Here is a 21,271-nt window from a genome sequence, read left to right on the forward strand (position 1 = left end):
TAAGAATTGTTCATGTCCCAATGCATTTGTTAAATTAAAATTACCTGAAGAAAATGAAAGTTGTAATTTTCCTCGAGTTTTACAGTAAAAAGTACAAGGTCAGATGTGTCCTTTACATCACTGACCTCATCCAGAAATTTCTGCTGAATTTCAAAAGGGCATTAAGGTGAAGTTTCATTATACTGTTGGATGAATATAATGTCTAAATCCTGACAGAGAAGTTGGGGGCTTGTGTCCATCCCTTTTTCTCCCTACTCCTCCCTGCCCACATCTCTTTTCCCTTGCAGGACCTTTTGCCCTTCATATCCACCCTGAACCAGTTCAACTCATGGACCAGACAGAAAATTGGCCACTTTTCTGCCAAACTGGCTTTTTTCTAATATGTGTAATCAAATGAGTGCAGCTCAGGGATAAACAATAACCAGGGAAGGTACAAGGCTAGTGGAGGATAGGGCAAAGAAAGCACAGGAAAAAATGCCACTAAGCCATTTGAAGGCTCCGGATCTGACGTGAACATTCTACCCAACCAAATTTTCCATCAAATTGTTTGTTTCAGTGTTTGATTTAAACAGAATTGTAGAAAACAGAGTTTTTCTCTCCCTGCAGACATTCCCTCCTGCTTAATCACCTCAGGGATGCCTGAGGGCTGTCGCGTTGGGATTGGGAACCTTTGGCACAGCGGATGCAGCCGCTTCCTTTTCCCCATGGCTCATTTTTTCCTGCTGTGAAAGGGCGACAAAATTATTCAGGAGACTTACACGACCTGACTCATGGGTGCAGGTCAAGCCTTGTCACTAAAGGAAGAGGGAACAGAGGGCAGTTTTCTCTCAACACCTCACCGCAGCAGCTGTCAGCTCTCAAGCACTGACAGAGCTCAGCTCCTGCAATCGCTGCTATCCCTGCCTGGCCGCCCACAGCCCAGGGCCGGGCAAAGCCAAAGGATCGTGGCAGGAGGACCTTACACTTATCCCTTCCCTTCTCGAATAATATTAAGCCTGCAGGACGACATTTTTGAGAGGGTTTTGACTTAGAAATTAATTTTTCAAAATGACCGAAGGCTTCACTCAAAGGGAAATCCCTTGCCATTGCCACGCTGAAGTATTTACAGCCAAACCACCAAAAATACGCCGCTATGGTTATGCCAGCATGAGCTTCCACCTGAACACAAGCTGGGGTATTTCCGCAGGCAGCCGAACCCCTCAGAGCCCTCAGAACACTTTTCCCCGCCAGCGCTGCCGCTCCACTCCCGCCTCCCTGCGGCCTCAGCGGCTCCTCCCAGGAAGTCCCAGCCGCAGATGAAGCCTTTCGGGCGGAGGAGAAGGCAGAATGTGTGCCAGGGCAGCCCGGGCGGCTCTGCCAGCCTTTGCAGCCTAAAGCAGCGCGGCCCAGCTCGATGTAAGTTGGTTTTGTCCCCGCTGTCCCTCTGGCAGCTGCTTTGTCCCTCAGTGTCAGCTCCTGCTGGCGCTACTGCTGCTCTCGCCCTGCACTCGCCCTGGTCCTGCGCTCCTCCTGGGACACATCCAGGGACAGCCGTGTCCCCAAAGCCTCCCGGGTGCCCTCCTGAGCTGCCAAGGGGGGGGATCGAGGAGCACCGGGATGGAGGAGACGGCTGCGACCCGCGGGCTGGAGGTGGTGAGTGACCAGTCCCCGAGGTGACCTTCCCGGTTGTCACCTCCCAAATCCTCTGCTCAGCCCAGTTCACCCTTCCAGAGTCAGCGGTGTCCCGGTCGGCTGCTCCCGGGTGCTGCCCTCAGTCCAGTGCACAGCTCTTACATAGCTCTGTAGTTTGCTGCTATCTGATAAAGCCTTTTTTACTGCCACACTTTGATCTGTCCCCTGCAGGGTAGGTCTCCTCATTCCAGGACTCCTTTGCTTTGCACCCCAAACAGTGTCCCCTCACATCTCAGTGTCATGCAAGCACAAGGTGGAGATTTTACAGTCATAAGCAATATGATGCTCCGGCTTCCAATTTTTCCATAAATTGTGCTGTTTTTCCCACTTGACAAACAGATATAAAACCTCACTGGTCTCAGCTGGCAGCTGCTTTACACTTTTTTTAGAAATAACAAAAAATAAAGACACTGGGGACTCTCAGTCTGCATGTAAAGATGGAAAGTGCCCTTAGGAGTATTGAGAGCTTACCTGTGGGCTGGTCAGCTTCAAATCTGTTTTAATTAATTTTTTAGCAGATGGGTAAATTAATTAATGTCTGGTCATAATAAAGATGCATACATCCTCCAGCATCATTGCTTTTATCTTAAGCACCCAATAAAACATTCACTTATTTTAGCTTAAATACTGCATGTTTAAGTAATGCTGTAGAATAGTTGAAGAAACCTGAGTTGAAGGAACAGACTGCATTTTACACACAGAAATCAATTTGTTTGGGCCTTGAAGGAAAGATAACCACCAAGATCACTTTAGAGATAGAAGTGGTTTAATTCCTGTTAATTGGAAGAAAACTTGTGACTAAACCAGAGCTGCAGCAGCTGAGAGGCCAGAGTTTCTCTGTATGGGCCAGGAAGGTGAAAGTGTTGCTAGGGAGGAAAGGCAGAGGCAGGAGTTACCTGGGCTCGGTGACACTGGATGGGGGGCTGATGCTGAGTACCAAATTCCCAAAAGATGCCCTCTCACTGGTGTCCATTCCACTCCCATCGGTGCAGAGGAGAGCAGGGGAAGCCTGGATTGGGAAAGAGGAGGCAGAAGTCATGGTTGCCCTTGTGATCCTGATCCTGTTTGTCATGGGCACAAAGTACAGCCCCAGCACTGTTGGACATTGCAGTGATGACACACATTTTGCCTTTTCCTCTCTGTGGCAGAACAACCTCTGCTTTGGGTCTGGGCCTGCCTGATCCCAGGTACAGGTGTGCTTTAACCCTGTGGAGCAATGGTCTCAGCCCTGTCCTTTATCTGGGAATTGCAGGTGTGTGCCTGCAGGAGTGAGAGAGCAGGAGCCGTGGCATGCTCAGGAGAGCGGGACCGTCCCTGCGCCACTTCTTGCTGGAGAGGAACAGCAGTGCTGGACATAGCTCTTGCTCCAGAGAGGTATGGAATGCCCAGTGGCACTGTTCCTGGCTGGCAGCCTGCCTAGGGCAGCTCAGCTTGGCAGCAAGAGCAGAGCACATCAGGAAAAGCCACTCTGCTGCAATTTCCTCTGTACCTGCTTATTTCCAGGGAGCATTTAAAGGATCCTCATAAGTAAGGGGATATCCTTCATAGAGGAGAAGGCTCCTTGTTGGTGGGGTTGCTTCTTCTGATGGTCTGTACTAGAGCCTCTTGGCTTGCAAAGTACTTGGAAAATATCAGCATCCCACTCAGAGATCCCAACATGTAGAGCAAGGCAGTCAAACACAGCAGAGAGTCAGTGGTGGAAGATCATGGATGCCAAGTGTTCTGCACTGGCACCCAGCTCTCCTGTGTGGCTGCCAGGCAAACTGCCCCTTCTGTCTGGGGACAGAACAGGCTGAAACACATTTGATGGCTGCATGGTCCTGAGCCTGTGTTGCTCTCTATGGCTGCATCACACACAGGCTGGGATAGGATGAGATGCAGGAGATATCAGAAAAAAAAAGCATTTGTTATTTCTGTTCCTGAAGCAGACAATGCCTTTCCTCAGAACTGGGAATTTCAAGGCTTAAGGCACCTTCTTCCCTCTGATCCCCATCACACTTGGTCATCTGTTAAACTCTCTGACCTGTGGCCTTCAGCAGCCCCACTTTGCAAGAACAGCGTTGCAGCTCTTAATACTTTACCTACAGCTATCTTTTACTTCCCAAGCCATAAATCCTTCTGCTCCCACCCAAATCAGCTCAGGCACTGGATCTTGTGACTGTAACAGTCATGAACTTGTGCAGAAAGAGCAAAGCTGAGGGAGAGGAGAGAAGAGAGGAGCTACCATGGATTCAATGACTTCTGCTTGTCCTTGGCTGCCTGCCTGGCACCAGGGTGGAGCAGAGTCCACCTGGTGCCCTCTGAAACACAGAGCTCCTCAGCTGAGTGTTTGCAAAGATCTCCAGTAAGGGCTGAAGCTGTATAAAAATCTAAGGACCTCAGCACAAAGTATCCTTGGGGCACTGCCTAAATTCTGGTGCAGTGCTGTGGAAACAGCAGAGGGGAGCAGGTAGGTCCTGCTGCAGCTGAGTGGTGGGAGGAGGCTGACCCAGTGTCCCCCCCACTGTCCTGGCACGGCAGAGCACAGACCCCTGCACATCCCCTCACCCTCAGCTGCTTTTACATGCCTTCCTGGTTCCAGTTCAAATGTATTTTATTTGCCGTGGTGACAATGGCTTTCTTGACTCATTGCTTCAGGGCTGCCCTCCTCCTGCCCCCACACTGGCTCTTCCTGGTGCACTGAGCTTCTTTTGTTTCCAGTTTCCAACCCCTTCCCTGTCTGGGTGCCTTTTCCCTGCACTGCTGAGTTACTAAATTCTGTCTCTGCTGCTTTTCATCATCCTCGTGATGAATTCCCCATAAAGCACATCTAACTTTCTCCCACTGTGCTTATCCAACTGGAAGAAGGGTTTTGCTTTCAGTGTTTCCTACTGTCTTTCTTTCCACTCCCCTGAACCATGATGTACATGGAAATTACAAACCAGTCACAGCATGGTACCTCAGTGTCTCTGTACATCACACTGACCTCTGTGCTGTGCTCTCTCTTGCCTGTACCTAGTTACTGCTTGGGTTTGACATGAACTTTAAATAGAAAACTCTGCACATTTTGTAGGATTTAGAGCAAGCACTTCAACAGGATAGAAGAGTATCTACTTCTGTTACTTCATGGAGCAGCATGGAATAAAATAGTTTGTTCTTCTGGGAAAAGGGGGTAGTTCATGGCTTGTAGTGTAAGGAGGTCCTTCCCATGAAGATGGAGAGGTTGTGGAAGGTAAAAGCCTGAGGTCTGGGGTCCTTGGCCTAGCTGTTACAGCCTGGCTGAGGTTGACCCTATGACTAATCCAAACAGGTAATGAGGTTTAAGGCATTGCCACCTCCCCAGTGAGTGTACAAAAGCTTCTCTTGTTCATCTATTTTCCCAATTCTTGTTGAAACTTGTAAGTAAAAGCAGAAACCACTGCAACAGTTATTATTGCTCCACGATCAATCAGGAACAGGCCATGAAGCAATACTAAAGGGCACACCTTCTGGTGGGAAAAACTTCCCTGGGGAGGCCACAGCCCCTTTGTGGCCTCATTGAAAAGCTTCAAACTCACTTTCTTTCTCACTCTCTGCAGGCAAAAATGTCAAGGCCAGTGCAAGCTCGGAGGCTGGAGGGAATAGATAAAAATATCTGGTGAGTTAAAAGAATATCTGGTTTACCCAGGTGGTAGATGTGGTTTTAGGCATCCTTAAACCAGATTGAAACCACAGTAGCCACACAGTACAGAGCAGAAGTTTCCCTCAACAGCTTTGCATGTGTTCAGGAAGCACATCAGAGCAAGTTTGTCCCAGAAGACTTTACCATGAGTCAGTGCTGTACCTGCAGCTCTCACTTCAGCATGTGTCAGGTTTTTTGCACCATTGGGCAGGCAGAAGCACCGCCCTCCCTCTGACCCATCCGCCCAAATGATCCCAGTGGCACCCAAATCCGAGCCAAGTGTTTGCTGCACACTGGCTGCTGCCTGGCACCTGCTCCAAGCTCACCCTGGGGCACCACAAGCAGAGAGGCAGGGGAAGGGCAGCTGCAAATGCCATTCCCATCCTGCCAGGCACAATGTGGCATTGGGAAAGTTGTGTGCTGCAAGAAGAGTTTTAAATGGTCTTTCCCCAGGGCCCTGCTGTGTCTGGGCTCAAGCTACAAACTGCCAGTGAGCTGGCTCTTGTTTGGTTTGAGAGGAGCAGCAAGTTCAACCCACCTTGCCCTCTGCAGAGGCCTTCACAATGTCTAGTTGCTAAATTTTGCAGAGCTGGTATGACCTTGAAAACCTCCAAGTCCCCTCCTGCTCAGTCCAGTGTGATCTGAAACACCATAGGCTTTCAGCTGTGACCACACACTGACCACAGGAGCTGTTTCCTGGGAGAATGAATTAAAACAGTTCCCCCAGTGCAATAGTTCATCATCCATGGTTTAATTGCAGCAGGTCTGAAATGACCTGTGCTGGGTCCTGCCTGCCTGTCCTGTGAGCAGCAGGATGGCTCTGCAGGAGGGACACCAACCCCACTCCCTTCCAAAGGGATGCTGCCAGCAGACCTGGTGCCAGCACACTGCTCAGACACTCTCAAAGTGCTTTTATTTACCTTCTCTTCAGGGTGGAGTTTGTAAAACTGGCTGCTACCTACTCCAAGGTGAACCTGGGCCAAGGCTTCCCTGACTTCCCTGCACCAGACTTCCTGAGAGAGGCACTGATGAGAGCCCTCAGCGGGGGGAACCACATGCTGCACCAGTACACCCGTGCCTTTGTAAGTGACAGATCTCCCTCCCCAGCACCACACCCTCCGTCCCCACCTGCCCTGGCTGCTTTAGAGCTCACCAGGCATCAATTGACAGGAAAAAAAATGAGGCAAAATACACATCCAGCCTTGATCCATGCCCACTGTTCCCAGTAGCTCCCTGCTTTACTGGGGTGTTTGAAGCAGCCAGGCTGGAAGATCTCACAGGGCTCTTGGCTTCCCAGTCCCTTTCCAAGGGTTCATCCTTGGTTTAGGGGTCTTCTGCAACCTAATTCCCACCCTCCTCTCACCCCACAGGGCCACCCTCCTCTGGTGAAGGTCCTAGCCCAGTTTTTCGAGAAGCTGCTTGGACGAGACCTGGATCCTATGACCAATGTGATGGTGACTGTGGGGGCATACCAGGCCCTGTTCTGCTGTTTCCAGGCTTTAGTGGATGAAGGTGATGAGGTAACCCAAGATAAGAGCTTGTAGCACTGGCAGCCCTACCCCAGGGGACCTGCAGGCTGGTTTTCATTGTCCTTTTTCAAAGCAAAACCAGTTTTATCCCCATTCTGCAGTACCCAAGCTTCCAAAGGAAGAAAATATTTGCTGCAGGGCACTGTCTCATTTCTGCATAAAGCAAAATAACCCTTTTTGTCCTGAGTGATGGTGTCCTTCCTGACACTCCCCACAGGCAATGCGGGTTCTCCATTACAGTAATGAGGGATTAAAATGTCCTGTCCCTCCCATTGCTCTCTGCACTTCTCAGAGAAGGTCTGAGCAGGACCAGGAGGATGCCGACGTGTCACTTTCTTCCAGGTGATAATCATTGAACCCTTCTTCGACTGCTATGAGCCAATGGTGAAAATGGCTGGTGGGACACCTGTGTTTGTGCCTCTGAGACCGGTGAGTGGGTGGAGAAGGGAAGAGTCAGAGCAGTCAGCAAAGAGGTGAGTGGTAAACAAGGTGCAGAGGTAGCAAAGCAGACCAAGATTCCCGTGTTCTTTCTAGAATCCTCCAAAAGATGGAAAATTGATGTCTAGTGCAGACTGGCAGCTGGACCCAGCTGAACTGGCTTCTAAATTCAGTGAACGGACAAAAGCCATCGTCCTGAACTCCCCCAACAACCCTCTGGGCAAGGTAACACTGCTGGCCAGGCTGGGCCCTGGAAGCTGCTGGGGTGCTGCAGCCACATTTGCAGGGCAGCAGTGACTCAGCCTGCCTTGCACACAAGGGAAGTGGGTGCTGTGGGGGCACCACATGCTGTGCTCAGTCTCCTGGTGGTTCTAAGCCTTTTGTGCCAGCAAAGACAACTGTTAGACCACTGCAGCAGCTCCTGCCCCTCCTTGGCATGGGAGATGGTGCCAGGAGGACACTCACAACCTGCAGGGACAGGCAGGGGCTCAGAAATACTCCCGCTGTGCCTCTGCTGCCCTCCGTGCCTGCTGCAGGTGTTCAGCCGTGGGGAGCTGGGGCTGATTGCAGAGCTGTGTGTGAAGCACGACGTGCTGTGCATCAGCGACGAGGTGTACGAGTGGCTGGTCTACGACGGGAAGCAGCACATCCGCATCGGTACGGGCTGGGCTGGGCTGGGCGGGGCGGGGCTGGGCTGGGCTGGGCGGGGCTGCTCCGGGCAGGGACGGGCATTGCACGGGCCCCTGGAAATCCCGGGAGCTGCCTGCATGCACCGCTGTAGTAGTCATGAATCCCCCACTGGGGGAAGCTGCATTTCAATCTCAGCCTCCAAACCAGGTCCTAAACAGAAGCTCTGACTTCAGAGCCAGAGGGGAGATCTAGAACAAAAAAAGCCACTTGGCTCCAGTGAAACTGATTTTTTTTCCCATGGTTTATGAAGCCAGAGTTTTCTGAGTGTCTCTAGTTCCAGGAAATCCATTTCAACACAGTTTCAGCCTGTTCTTCCAGTTGGAGTAACATGCCATCACCTTGATGCAAGGTGATGGTGCTTGGCATATCCGAGAGCCCCTGGGGCTGGGTACATGCCTGTGAAAATGCTTAGTTAAAAGGAGATGCTCTTGAGAAACCTGGCTGCCTGCTTGGGATGTGCTTTGAGGCTCATCCAGGTGAAAGATGTGCAGTGAACACTAAAGATCACCATGAATTATGGTGACAGAGAGCTCCCACGTGCCATTAACACAGCCCAGAAAGGAGCATGCTGAGCTCTGCCATTGGGGGTTCTCTCCTTTCATTGCCAGCCAGCTTGCAAGGGATGTGGGAGCGCACGGTGATCATCGGGAGTGCTGGGAAGACCTTCAGTGCCACGGGATGGAAGGTGAATATCCCATGGGCACCTCGTTGTGTCCCCATCCCTGTCCCTTTGCCACAACACAGCACCAAGGACACTGCGGCCACACTCAGCTTTGAGCCTCAGGGTCTGAAAGTACCAGAGGTGCTCCATGAAATTTCTAGAAAGTCTAGAAAGCGCAATGAAACCAGCACAGGCACAGAAAGGAGAGCCTGAGCAGGCAGCCAGACTCATCTTCTTCCTCTTCTCCTGGCTGCAGGTGGGCTGGGTTGTGGGCCCTGACAGGCTGCTGCAGCACCTCCGTACTGTGCACCAGAACTCCGTGTACCACTGTGCCACCATTGCCCAGGTAAGGCAGCTCCCTGCACCTGGCCCTGCAATGCCCAAGCCCTCAGAGCAGGGATAAGAGATGGTCCTCTTGCCCACAGCTGACCTGAAAGGCACACACAAGTGATTTGTGGTGCCCTGGAGAGGCTCCTTCCTCTCTCCCTACAGTTGTTCCATGTCTGGGAGAGAGGGGAGAATCCAGCCTGCCTGGGGTGTATTCCTTATCTTGCACTGACAAATTTAAGGGGCAGTTCAGAGGGGCTGGTGGCAGAGAGCTCCCTAATCACCTGAATTACAGGAACTTCAATTCCCGAGAAAGCCCTGACTGTCTTCCCACTGGCCACTGGCCCCTCTCTCCTTACAGGAGGCTGTGGCTCAGGGTTTCCAGAGGGAGCTCATGCTCTATGGAAAACCAGAGAGCTACTTTGTCCAACTGCCCAAGGAGCTGCAGCAGAAGAGAGACTGGCTGGTTCAGAGCCTGGATGGGGTGGGGATGAAACCCATCATCCCAGAGGGCACCTACTTCCTGGTGGCAGACATCTCCCCGTTCAGTGAGTCACCTGCAGTCCTGCCCAGGTGGGCTGGGTGTGGGGTGTGGTACCACTGGCAGGGACAGGAGCCTTCATAAACCATCATCAAAGCAGGGATGGGCTGCATGTTCCTCATCCCAGCTGCAACGAGGTGGGCTTGGGGCTCAGCTGAGGCACCTGGCAGCTGCCCCAGCCTCTGTCCTGCTGTGCTTCTCCTGCAGAATCTGATGTCCCTGATGACCCCAACTCAGATGAGCCCTATGACTCCAGATTTGCAAAGTGGATGGTCAAGAACAAGGTAAAAGGGTCTGGCCCTTCCTGCTCCTTTTACCCTGGGTGGGTTTGTGCCCACCCAAGCTCAGGCTGGGGGCCTGGAGTTCACCCAACCTGGGGCACAGCAGGCTGCAGCCAGCCCCAGAGCAGCACCCTCAGCTCCACGCGCTTCCTCTGCCCAGGGCCTTGCTGCCATCCCGCTCTCCGCTTTCTACAGCGAGGCCCACAAGAACAACTACACCAATTTCATCCGGTTCTGCTTTGCAAAGGTGAGATATGGACAGCACTAAGGAAGGCAAGGTTGGGAGCAATAATCAGGGCTGGTTTAATGAGAGAAATGCCAAGAAGAAATGCAGGATTCCTCGGGCATTGGAACCCCACCATGGCATCCCAGCTGGAGCAACCACTCCTGCAGACACATGAGCTGAGCTGGGGGCAGCAGATGTGCCAGGGCTGTCCTAAACTTTGTCCCATCAGGATCCTACATTTCTTGGCCAAGGAAGGGACTCTCTAGGTACCCCTTTAGCTGCCCAGTGGCTGTGCCTGTCTCGTACTGAACCTGCAGTGCTTCAGAATGAGAACAGGAATTTTGTATCAACAATGGCTGCAGTGGGAGGGAATAGGATTTGGCTGGGAGCCACTGACCAAATCTGTGGTATTTTTTAGGAGGAAGCTACACTGAAGTCAGCAAGTGACATATTACAAAAATGGAAACAGGAGAAAACCAGCTCCTGAATACACTGAGAGAACCAGGCTCTCCTTGGTCATCTGTCCCAGCTGCTCTTCTTCTTCACTTGTCTACAAACTTTGGTATGTTCTTACTTCAGTGCTTTCAACAACATTTTCTGACAGACAAATGGTTAAGTTTTTCCAGGCCCAGGGCCTGGGGAACATTTTCAGTCACTGTGAAATTATTTCAAGAAGTGAGACTTTGTGTGCACGGACAGCATTTGACATTTCTTACATTTGAAAACTTTGCTAATCAGTTCTGGGATGCGTCCAGCAACACACAAGGTGAGGATGGCTCCTGGCCTCTGTCTCACCACCAAATTCTGAAAAGGTGTTTCAGGATTTACCTTTAAGGCCGTGCTGGAGGGTTAGAGTGGTTTGTCTTGCTCCATATCCCTACTCAGGGCAGCATTGCCATTGGCACTCACGTTCCCACAGGACTAGACAGCATCACCAGACATCAGTAAGGTGACTCTTATGATCCTGATGATTACAAACCCAGTGAAATGACATTTCTCATCATAAACTATTTTCCCACTATTATTTTCTGTGCATCTCTGGGGAAAATGACCACACAATTGGTTTCCCCCAGGAAACAGGCTTTCACCAGTAGCCTGGCTATTGTCAAACCTCCCAAATTACTTCTGGCACTTTCTCAAGCTTGGCAGCATCGTCCAGGCTGCAGAGCAAAACCTTCTGGCCTTTGACAAGTGCACACAGTGGCTGGGGAGAATGGGCACCGTGGTCTTGGCTGCTTCTACTGCTGGTGGCCACCACAACCTCCCACCCAGTGGGCTGGTGGGGTAACATGAGCAATTCTGGAGAGGTAATTCTTGCATCAGTGTCAATTTCAGCCTGGATAAGAGTGTAAAACATCATCATCAACCATGTGGGAGTTCTGTGCAACTGACAGTGCAATGAGTGTTTGTAGCAGTTAAATTATTAAAGTGGAATTACTGCAATCATGGAAGAGTGTCTCTGTAATGACTGCAGGACTGGTGGATCTCTCCTTGAGAGCTGCCTCATCTGTGCTGGGTCCTGTGATGGTGGCTACTTGTCCCACTCAGGCTGGTGGGGAGAGCTCAGTAAGTTTTCCGTATTGGGCTGCAGCTGGTGATACCAATCCCCTTAAGAGGCAGAGCTGCATGGGCCAGCAGGAGGGAGGGAGAGAGGGAAGGAGGCAAACAGCCACCTGCCTTTCCTGGTGTCCCATCTCACCTGCGTGCTCAGCCTGGGTGGGTGAGGGTGCTGCTGAAAGCCCTTTTGCACCCATATAAGTACCAAACATGGGGAGAGTCGCAGTCGCTGAAACAGAGAAAGAACCGTGCAATTAAATTGTTAATATAAAGATTAATTGCAACACCCCCACATGCGTGGGCTCTTATCTAGGCCATGACACAACCTGCAAAGGGCAGTGTGCATCTATGCATCATCCAGAACACACGCAGGGCTTGTGCAAAGACTCGCAGACGCGAGTACGCGGATTTTGCACACACTCCCACGCGGGAATTTGGATCTTCCTCAGCGCCAGGGGCTGCGTCCAGCGCCCCGCACTGTTTGGGGTCACCCATCCTCCGCGGAACGCGACCGACCCTGCTTAGCTCCGCTGCCGCGCGGGCCGGTTAAAAGCCAGCCACGTGACCTCAGGCTCCTCCTCACTGTGGGTGGGGCCTGCGCCTTCTGGCCAATCAGCAGCGCGGGGAAGATGGCGGACACGGAGAGCGGCGTGGGGAAGCGGCCCAGGGGCGCGCAGGTGTGCGGTGAGGGGGGGCCCGGGTCCAGCCCGCGACCCTGAGGGGAGCCCCGGGCGTTCCCAGTGTCCGGCTCTGAGGGGAGCCCGGCGGTAACGCGTGCTGTCCCCCGTAGGTTGAGGACAGGAAGGTGGACTGGCGGCGCTGGAAGCAGGAGAGTAAGGAAGGCCGGGCACACGCAGGGCTGGGGCCGCTCGGAGCGGTCACGGCGCGGTGTTTAACGCTAGGCGCTGTTCTCCGTCCCAGGGAAAGCAGAGACGAAGAAATGGAAGGAAATTAAGCTACTGAAGAAACTGGAGAAACAGCGGATGCGAGAGCAGGCAGAACAAGAAGCCCAGACGCAGGAGGAGCAGAAGGAAGACAGAGGTGATGCCTCCGTGACCCAGTGGGGAGACTTGGGTGGAAAGTGCTAGAAAACCTGGCTGTTAAAAGGCAGTCACTGTTCCCTATCGATAGGAAAGGTGTTACTTCATAGATCCGATGTGGATCAGTCCACATGCCCAAACAGGCACGAACACTGTGCAGCAACCACTGCAGTAGAGATCCTTCTTAAGAGAAAACCCATTGTTAAATCTAAGAAACAGAAGTTGCTTTTCCCCCACCACACACAAGTGCAGCTGAAGCAGCAGCTGTGACGCTGCACACTGCCTGCCAGGCTGTGGCTCTCTCATGTCTCTGCTCCCCAGGCCGGCCCCACACGCTGAGCGTGGCCCTGCCCGGCTCCATCCTGAACAACGCGCAGTCGCCGGCGCTGCGCTCCTACCTGGCCGGACAGATCGCCCGCGCCTGCGCCATCTTCTGCGTGGATGAGATCGTGGTGTTCGATGAGCACGGAGAGGACGTCAAGTAAGGCAAAGACTGAAGGAGAGCATGCTTAGATTAGGTTTCAGGAAGGAGTTCCTCCCTGTGAGGGTGGTGAGGCCCTGGCACAGCTTTCCCAGAGAATCTGTGGTTGCACTGTCCCTGGAAGTGTCCAAGGCCAGCTTGGTTGGGGCTTGGAGCAAACTGGGATAGTGGATGATGTCCCTGCTCATAAAAGATCATCTTGTTCTACCTCCTGTCAAGTTCCCTTCCAACCCAGGCCATTCTGTGATTCTCTGAAGAAAGAGCCATCTTGTTCTGCATGATATTTCCTCTCAGCTTTCTGTTCCTTCACTCTTCTATTAAGCTAAGGCCAGGAAGGGACTGCATGTACCTCTCCCCAATGCCAGAATTACAGGGACCACTATACCCCAGGGAAAACGAAGTTGACTGAACTGCCCTGGCAGCTCAGATCATTTATCCCAACGTGGGGTTGACAAAGCAACAGGAGGCCGAGTTCTGTACCCTTAAACTTTGCTGTGGAGGGACAGGGCATCTGTCGGGACATCTTCCTGACATCCTGACACATCACATTAATACATAAAGATCAGAATACAAAACTGAAAAAGGTATTTGGCTTGGAGAGAGTTCCAAGGATAACTTGTTAACAGATTGTCTCTGGAACAGCCCTTTTACAGGAGCTAGAGGGGAAGGATGTGCTGCTGTTGTCAGATTAAGAAGCAAGGCTTGGTCTTCTGGAGACCTGACCAACCTCATGTCTAGTTAACAAGCTGCTTGCTTTCACTTTCAGAAGCGTGGAGGGGGATTTTGAAGGAATTGGGAAGAAAGGCAAGGCTTGTGTGCAGCTGGCTCGGATCCTGCAGTACTTGGAGTGCCCTCAGTAAGTTTGCTTTTCTCTATACTCAGCTCCTTTGAGTCAGAACAGGGCTAGAATTGAGATCCAGATTCCATAAACATACCTTTTCACATTTCACCTTTCTCTGGCCACAGGTACTTGAGGAAATCCTTTTTTCCAAAACATGAGGATCTGCAGTTTGCAGGTAAATGCAGTTGTCTCTCTCCTTCCTGAGTTCTGGCTCATTGTGTGTGGAACAGCCAGGACTTTTCCCCACTTCGGCACTGGACCTGAGAGGGAAGGAGCAGGGGAGCACCTGCACCTGCACCTACCCCTGTGTTTTCCCCCAGCACCTCTTTGCTCTGTGCTGTTCTAGGGCTGCTCAACCCCCTGGACAGCCCCCACCACATGCGGATGGACGAGGACTCAGAGTACCGGGAGGGCGTCGTGCTGGACCGGCCAACCAAGCCAGGCAGAGGCTCTTTTGTTAACTGTGGGATGAGGAAGGTGTGTCTGTTACCCGCAGATGCCAAAACAACTTCCCTTGTCTCTCTGGCAGATTTGCAGCAGGCAGGGTGGGCACTACTCGGTTTCTGAAGGCTGCAGTGGGCTGGTGGGGGGTTTAAGGCTGTTGCTGTCTTGTCCCTTCTGACTTGGTAATGTTTGTGGCTTCCCAGGCCCCAGCCAGCCCCATGCATTCCAGCAGATCATTGCTTTACTGCTACAGCTGAACCTTTGAGTAGGAAAATAGCCTTCAAATTGATGAGCAAGCCCCTGAGCCACACACAGAGCTCCTCGTCCTAACTCCAGGCCAAAACAGACCCCCACTTCCTCAAAGGATTCCCTTCCTTCCCCACCTTCCCCCATCTTTCCAGAATGTCTGGTGCTGATGGTGACTGTCACTGCAGGAGGTACAGATTGACAAACAGCTGAACCCTGGTCTGCGAGTCACTGTGCGCCTGCAGGAGCCCCAGAATCCAGGTAATCCATGGCTCCAGGAGCATCTGTAAACTTCAGTCCTGCAGGACCTGGTCCTTCTGTATAACAGGTTTGAAGGTACCCAACAGTTCTGCATGATCCCTTCACTCCATACACAAATTTAATAACACCCTTACCATGCCTGCCTCAATAACTGGAAAGAACTATCAGCTCTTCTTCTCGGCAGTAAACAGCCCAAACACTCACAGGCTTTCCAGAACTCACCAAATTTCCAGAATAATTTTTCATATTGTGGAAAAAGAGAGGGTGATGGCTGTGGCTGGTCAAATCTCACCAGATCACAGGGGCTGTTTAACCTCTCTGCTTTCTTTCAGAAGCCAAAGTGCGGAAAGGCACCGTGGTGTCCTCGCAGCACCCCCGGGCAGTCTCAGGCTTGTACTGGGGTTACAGCGTCCGCCTGGCCTCCTGCTTGAGTGAGTATCCACAGAGATTCTCTGCCTGGGTGTCCACACCAGTCTCGGGCCTACTGGCTGCGCACATCTCTTTCCTAGAAATCTCCTTGTCCAAAGGAGACGTGCACGTTACACGTGCAGCCAGCAGCCACGTGGCAGTCAGATTTTAGGGCTGAAACGAGGCATGAACCACTCCAGTCACCCTCCAGGACTGTGCCCTGTAACCTCCACTCACCATTGCTCCAAATGGTTGCATGACAGCAAGAGATGAGTTGATGCCCCTCTCTATTTCCATGATAACTCCATCCCACTCATTCACATCAGAGCCAGCAATCAAATGTGAGTTCAAGAGCCCTTGAAAATTCTTTTTGTATCTTCTGGTTGATTCGACCTTGTAGGAAGACTGTAAGCTCTTAGAGGGTGGTTTCTGGCACCTGTCTTGAGCTTTGAGGAAAAGGATGTGGGAGACTCTTGCAGTGTGGGAAAGAGGAGTCATTCTGTCTCCAGCTGCACCTTTGGCACTGAAAGGAACTTCTGCTGCCACCACTCAACCATGGAGTGTTTTAGCCTGTCCAGAAGGCACATGGGTGAGGACATGGCAGCAGTAACCCCAAACTCTGTTTTCCAGGTGCTGTCTTTTCCGAGTGCCCATTCAAGGAAGGTTATGATCTCTCTATTGGCACCTCAGAGCGGGGCAGCTCTGTGGACCAGGTCACTCTGCCCTCCTTCAGGTTTGTGTCCTGCCTGCTTGGCTCCACTCAGAGCTCCCAGTGAGGCTGGTGCAGGCAGCAGAGCAGGGAAAATACCTCAGAACAAGGCCAATGCTTTTCCTTTTTTTCTGCAGTTGGTAGCAGGGACTGTCACATTGGCCACATGTTGTGTGGCTCTGGTGGGGAGGCAGCTGCAGTGGGCACCATCAGCAACAGACACAGCTCCCTGCTTCACCAGCACACACAGGAGCTTGGATGCAGACCTAGACAGTCTGCTCTCTCACCCTGTCCCTGTGCTCTCCCCAGGCATGCCCTTGTTGTATTTGGAGGCCTTGAGGGCTTGGAAGCCGGGGTTGATGTGGACCCAAACCTGGAAGTCACCGACCCAAGCGTCTTGTTTGACTTCTACCTGAACACGTGTCCCAGCCAAGGCAGCAGGACCATCCGGACAGAGGTAGGGCTGATGGTGCTGGGTGTGCACAGGGCAGTGCTGGGTGTCTGCCTGGGCAGGGACACACATGGCCCAGGTGTGCTCTGACCAGCCTGGCTCTGCTGCAGGAAGCCCTGCTGATCTCTCTGTCTGCGCTGAGACCACATATTGAGGAGGCTGTGAAGACACCCAAAGACAGCTGATGGAAGGGAAACCACTGACCTTGCCCTTGAGGAGGCAGCTCTTCAAATGTGGGGTGCCGGGCAAGTCACTCCAGGAGCCTGGAGGGACCAAGGCACAGCGTGACTGGAGCTGGCAGCGCTGCCCAGCTGTGGAGACCCAGGGTCAAAGAGCAGCACCCTTCTGAATACAGTGGTCTCACCCATAAGCAATTGCAGGCTCATGTTAATGCTGCAGCTTATATTGGGATGACCCAGTCCAACTGTCCCTTTTTCCTTATATGGACTCCCTCTAGAATGTTCTCCCCTCCCTTGTCTCCTATTGGTGCTGGATTATTGCAGTGCTCTGCCCCTGTTACCTCATTGGTTCCCCAGTTGGCAGCCCCTCCTCTGCATCACTTGGACTCAGTTCCCATTGGCCCTTGACCCTCAGATCCGCCCCCTTTCCCCCCTTATAAAACCCTGGGTGCTGAGGCTGCTTTGGTCTGTCCCTGGGCCCTCTGCATCACAATAAACTGCGTTTGGAGCTCTGCTCAAAGACCCATCTCTCACCTCGTTTGTCAGCAGGTTAAGCAGGCGTGCTCTGGGCTCTGGGAGTGCAGGTGGCTCACAGAGCCTGGTTGTGGACACACCACAACACCCAGCCAGGCATTCACTGCAGCTGGGAGCCCAAGTCTGTGCCCTCCTGTCTGTGTGGTCCAGCCAAGGGCTGGTGCTGCTTCCCAGCTGGCACGAGCCTGGCAGCAGACTTGGTCTCAGCAACTCGGATATCTAGGGTGGGAATAAAGCACTGTGTAACCTCAGTTGCTGTGAAATACAGGTGTGTGCCTGGATTTCAGGCAGTGCCTCTGGAGCAATGTAGCCTTCAGACTGAAACAAAGTCAGAACTTATGCTTATGCCAAGAAGCTGTTCCTGCCTCAGCCTGACTTCCTCCAGCCCCCCTTCATGGCTTCATCTTTCCCAACAGCAGGAAGGGCTGGAGCTTCAATTGAGCCTCAGCACTAAAACACATCATCTCATTACAGTCTACCTCTGTCTGTGATGCCTTAAGTTCTGCCTACAGTGAGCTCAGACAGGAAAGCAGCTGGAAAAGTTGGCTCCATCCTCCCCTCCTCCTGCTGAGATATTCAGAGCTTTGGTGAGAGCAGATAAGAAACAACCAATACCAAGGGTGTTCAAAGCTTTAATGCTAAAACCATCTTCTGAAAGAAAACAATCGTACAGTTCTCTGGCCACAGGAAGGCAGAACTTCTCTCCTCCCTTGGCACACACCTTGCTCCCCCTCCCTCCCTGCTAAACAGCAACAGATGACTTCCCTTTTGGTCTTAATGAGCCTCACACAACTCCAAGGCAGCAGTGGATTAGGGGCAAATCCTAGAGAGCTACTACAGTGTCAGGTGCCCCTGAGCCTCCTGCAGGACCACTCTGGAGCCCTGCTGTGCGTCTGTGTTTCATTTAGACACAAGGGGAACAGTGGAGAGAAGCACAGGTTTGAATCTTAATTCCACATTTACAACTGCACAAGGAACTATGACTCTGCAGTGATTGCCAGTCCCTTGGCAGGGGTTACCTGTATTTGTTCTAGTCAGGGTTCACTGCTTTCCAGCTGTGATGGCTTTCAAGTTACTTGTTCTCCTGAGGATGTTTGGGACAAAGAGGAGCCCTGAGGCTCGCTCAATGCTCTCAATGGGAACCAGGAACCGTTCCAGGGGGATTTTATCATCCACAGGGCTGTTGGGCATCACATAGGAGCGCAACTCAATCTCCCCACTCTCCTTTTCCAAGATGAGCACCTTGAAAAAATGGGTGGGGACGGCCACGTTGTTCTTCCCGATCACCTGGTACTTCACATACATCTTCCCATCAGGCTCCATCCTGCACCAACAGCAACATCCCAAGTTATCTCCTGGTTTGGTGTCACTCCACCCCCTCAGTCCTCCAACACCCCCTAAATAAAACCCCACCCACTGCAAGCAGCAGCTCTGCCCCTGCAACAGGGCTGTAAAACACGGCTGGGGCAGAGGCCATGTGACATGGTGAGGGTGAGCTGAGCATAGGGGCTGCTCCCAAATCCCCTCCCTGCTGGCTCTCTTTAACAGACTTTCCAAGCTATTTTCTGCTGCTGAAGAGATCTCAACTTGAGACAGCTGCTCTTTGGTGCTACGTGGAGATCTTTGAAAATAAAGTCATGTCCTTAAATGGTGAAGCACTCCATGACATTGAACCTGAAAGCTTTATTCTGCAGGGATGGGGTCTGCAGTCTAATCTGGTAATCAGCTAATCTACTAAATTGTTAAGGACTGCCACCAAAAACAAGCTGGTTATACTGCAGCTCAACAATCCCACTTGACTCATGAAATAATCATCTGGATGGGAAATGCATAAACTAATCCTAATCCTAAAAAGGTACCTTTCCACAGAACCTCTGTGCACAGCTGGTCTCACCTACTGAGAGAGCCCTTAACAGATCCCTCCTGGTCCCTCAGCCTGTTTTCCTTTGCCAGCACAATACATCTTTTGGGTGCTAGTCCAGCTCAGCCCTCGTGTTTACCTCGGCAGGAAGAGGGGTCCTGTGCAGACGTAGACATTCCTGTTGTTTTTTGCCAAACTCCTGCAGTACTTCTCAAGGTTATTCCAGGCATTCTGGTTTAAATGAGGATTCTAGAAACACAACCAGTAGTCAGTTACTGGGGTCCTTCCTCACTCTTCAGAGTAACACCACCTGTAACACATCTCAGAGAGCCCCAAGCACTTTCCATAGCAGATCTCCACTATCACTTCTGCTTTGGGAGCAGCGATGGCCTGGTTTGCAGAACCAGGACAGGACCCATTGCCTAAGGCCGCAATTTTTAGCGAGTGTGCATCTAACTGTTTAATTCTGCTCCTGACAGGAGCTGCACTGAACAGGGTCTCTCTTTCATGGCTTAAGAGGCACACAGAGGCAGGTGCATTTGCAGGATCTCTGTTGTTAAATTTAGCAGGAAATCGGCACCTCGAAGGGGCCAAAGTCACTCCTCTACCTGAACTGCTACAGACACAAATATAGTGGCGCGCCCGGGGGGTTTCCCGCAGGGAGCAGCGTCTGCCCCTGAACGCGGGCAGCTCCGGCTTCCCCCGCAGCCTGGGGCCGTACCTGCGGGGCGATGTTGCTCAAGTAGAAGGTGTCCCGCATGGCCTTCTGGCTCCACCTGTGGTTGGCGGCGGCGGCCAGGTGCCCCCGGTCGAAGCCGCTGCCGCGGTAGTCGGCGTTGGTGGCACGGTGGTATTCGTGCACCGAGTCGTCCTCCTGGAAGTCGCAGGCGGAGCGGTCCGAAGCGCCGCTGAGCGTGTCCCGGTTGAGCTGCTCGATGACCCAGAGCGCGCTGCGGCTCCGCGGGTCGTAGCACAGCACGTAGGACTCGCGGCTCCGCAGCTGCGCCAGCCCGGGCAGCCCGTACTTGCTCAGCTCAGTGCGCCCCGAGCCCGGCGGCGCGGGCAGGCTGGCCGCTGCCACGGCGGGCAGCACGGGCAGGCGGGCCAGCAGCCCCTCGGCCGCATCGCCCCGCTCCCGGTGCTCCCAGCGCTCCCAGCGGGCGAGGGCCGCCCCCAGCCCCGCGCCCACCGCCAGCGGCAGCACCCACCGGGCCCGCAGCATGGCCGTTCCACCGTGCGGCCCGGCCGCGCCTTAAACGGGCCAGCGCCGAGCCCCAGGCGGCCGCGCTGTGCCGGCGGCATCGCCGCTTTAAGGGGGAGCGCGCAGAGCGGGCGCGCCGCGACCCCGGGGCCGCTGTCCCGGGGAACGGCCCCGGGCCCGGAGAGCGGCGGGGACACGGGCACAAGGACACCGCGGTCAGCGAGGCGGGGGGACACCCGCGCCCACCGCCACCCAGAGCGCTCGCAGGTGCGGTGGCACCTGTGCCGCGTATTCCTGGGGAAGGCAAAGCAAACCCATCGCGGAAAGGAGAAGGCGGAGGAGGAGCCAGGCTGGTTCGCCAGGGCTCTCTGTCACGCCTACGGACACCGCAGCGGGAACCTGGAGCGGCCCCAACTCCGAGTCACACCAGCAGGAGAGGTTTGCAGAGACATCCGTTTAGTTAAAGGAAACCTTACAAAAATAGTGTTTGAAAAAAAGAAGCATAAAAGAAGGAGTTTTAGAGTGATGAAATGTTCACTACACCATTTTCTGCCAGTTCTTTGCAAATAAAGTGGGAAAAAAAAGTGTTATCTGTTCCTTTCTTTGGGGAAAGGGCATTTTAGAAGACTGCCCCAAACAGCTAAAACAGTCACTGACATTCCATAAGGAAAAACAGCTTCTGATTCCCAAACAGCCCAGATTCCCCCAAAACAACTTCTGGCCTTCACTCTGTTCAATGCCAAAGTGTGAATAATTCTAGGTCAAGTCACAAAATTCAAACTCTAAATCAGTCTCCCGAGTGACCACCACCAGCAACTTGATCTACCTCACTGGCAAAGCCACCAAGTTCTACAAAGCTTGAAGTCCAGTGAGATGCAGGTAGAACAGACCTCTCCTTCCCAGGGAAAGCTCATCTCTTCCCACATCCAGGAGTGTCCAGTTTTCCCTCCCAGTTGAAGGTGATTTCCCTTTCCCCTGTTTGGCAGTAGTCCTGCCTGTGAGGAACACATGGTAAGATCTATTTAAACATTCTCTGTTCAAGTCCCTATGAGAT

At 52.7% G+C, this 21,271-nt stretch overlaps 3 protein-coding genes across 6 annotated transcripts; 2 read left to right on the forward strand and 1 right to left on the reverse strand.

Moving 5' to 3' along the window:
- Window positions 1-1,267: 1,267 nt before the first annotated feature.
- On the forward strand, window positions 1,268-11,447 carry KYAT1 (kynurenine aminotransferase 1). 4 transcript variants are annotated; one of them, XM_059865055.1, is made up of 14 exons: window positions 1,268-1,395; window positions 2,924-3,045; window positions 5,229-5,287; window positions 6,243-6,393; window positions 6,682-6,831; window positions 7,183-7,269; window positions 7,375-7,503; window positions 7,815-7,935; window positions 8,577-8,653; window positions 8,886-8,975; window positions 9,318-9,504; window positions 9,705-9,781; window positions 9,939-10,025; window positions 10,423-11,447. In XM_059865055.1, exons 2-14 carry the CDS (start codon window positions 2,962-2,964, stop codon window positions 10,489-10,491), a joined length of 1,368 nt encoding a protein of 455 aa, XP_059721038.1. In that variant the 5' UTR covers window positions 1,268-1,395; window positions 2,924-2,961; the 3' UTR covers window positions 10,492-11,447. The 4 variants fall into 4 exon arrangements, 3 of the variants coding, with proteins under 3 accessions (XP_059721038.1, XP_059721039.1, XP_059721040.1); XR_009489046.1 differs by lacking the exon at window positions 10,423-11,447 and having other exon boundaries at window positions 9,318-9,529; window positions 9,939-10,011; XM_059865056.1 differs by lacking the exon at window positions 9,939-10,025.
- Window positions 11,448-12,084: 637 nt separating this feature from the next.
- Window positions 12,085-17,141, forward strand: SPOUT1 (SPOUT domain containing methyltransferase 1). The gene is made up of 12 exons (XM_059865058.1): window positions 12,085-12,238; window positions 12,352-12,394; window positions 12,483-12,602; window positions 12,923-13,082; window positions 13,849-13,938; window positions 14,049-14,098; window positions 14,270-14,400; window positions 14,802-14,874; window positions 15,207-15,305; window positions 15,913-16,015; window positions 16,301-16,448; window positions 16,553-17,141. Exons 1-12 carry the CDS (start codon window positions 12,191-12,193, stop codon window positions 16,625-16,627), a joined length of 1,140 nt encoding a protein of 379 aa, XP_059721041.1. The 5' UTR covers window positions 12,085-12,190; the 3' UTR covers window positions 16,628-17,141.
- A 630-nt stretch (window positions 17,142-17,771) lies between these two features.
- ENDOG (endonuclease G) lies at window positions 17,772-20,498 on the reverse strand. The gene is made up of 3 exons (XM_059864810.1): window positions 19,738-20,498; window positions 19,156-19,265; window positions 17,772-18,479 (listed from the first exon to the last, which is right to left on the reverse strand). Exons 1-3 carry the CDS (start codon window positions 20,236-20,238, stop codon window positions 18,197-18,199), a joined length of 894 nt encoding a protein of 297 aa, XP_059720793.1. The 5' UTR covers window positions 20,239-20,498; the 3' UTR covers window positions 17,772-18,196.
- Between the last annotated feature and the right edge of the window lie 773 nt (window positions 20,499-21,271).

This window comes from Haemorhous mexicanus, chromosome 21 (assembly GCF_027477595.1).
Source record: "Haemorhous mexicanus isolate bHaeMex1 chromosome 21, bHaeMex1.pri, whole genome shotgun sequence".
Lineage (NCBI taxonomy): Eukaryota > Metazoa > Chordata > Aves > Passeriformes > Fringillidae > Haemorhous > Haemorhous mexicanus.

What these genes read in the sequence shown, in the direction of transcription:
- KYAT1 (XM_059865055.1), top strand. Translation starts at nt 2,962, where the DNA reads ATGCTCAGGAGAGCGGGACCGTCCCTGCGCCACTTCTTGCTGGAGAGG. An exon ending in GAAGCAGCACATCCGCATCG is followed by an intron (nt 7,936 to 8,576) that starts GTACGGGCTGGG and finishes TTTCATTGCCAG; the next exon opens with CCAGCTTGCAAGGGATGTGG. An exon ending in GGCAGACATCTCCCCGTTCA is followed by an intron (nt 9,505 to 9,704) that starts GTGAGTCACCTG and finishes CTTCTCCTGCAG; the next exon opens with AATCTGATGTCCCTGATGAC.
- SPOUT1 (XM_059865058.1), top strand. Translation starts at nt 12,191, where the DNA reads ATGGCGGACACGGAGAGCGGCGTGGGGAAGCGGCCCAGGGGCGCGCAG. An exon ending in AGCGGCCCAGGGGCGCGCAG is followed by an intron (nt 12,239 to 12,351) that starts GTGTGCGGTGAG and finishes TGTCCCCCGTAG; the next exon opens with GTTGAGGACAGGAAGGTGGA. An exon ending in TTAACTGTGGGATGAGGAAG is followed by an intron (nt 14,401 to 14,801) that starts GTGTGTCTGTTA and finishes CTGTCACTGCAG; the next exon opens with GAGGTACAGATTGACAAACA.
- ENDOG (XM_059864810.1), bottom strand. Translation starts at nt 20,238, where the DNA reads ATGCTGCGGGCCCGGTGGGTGCTGCCGCTGGCGGTGGGCGCGGGGCTG. An exon ending in TGAGCAACATCGCCCCGCAG is followed by an intron (nt 19,266 to 19,737) that starts GTACGGCCCCAG and finishes TTGTGTTTCTAG; the next exon opens with AATCCTCATTTAAACCAGAA. An exon ending in GGACCCCTCTTCCTGCCGAG is followed by an intron (nt 18,480 to 19,155) that starts GTAAACACGAGG and finishes CTGTTGGTGCAG; the next exon opens with GATGGAGCCTGATGGGAAGA.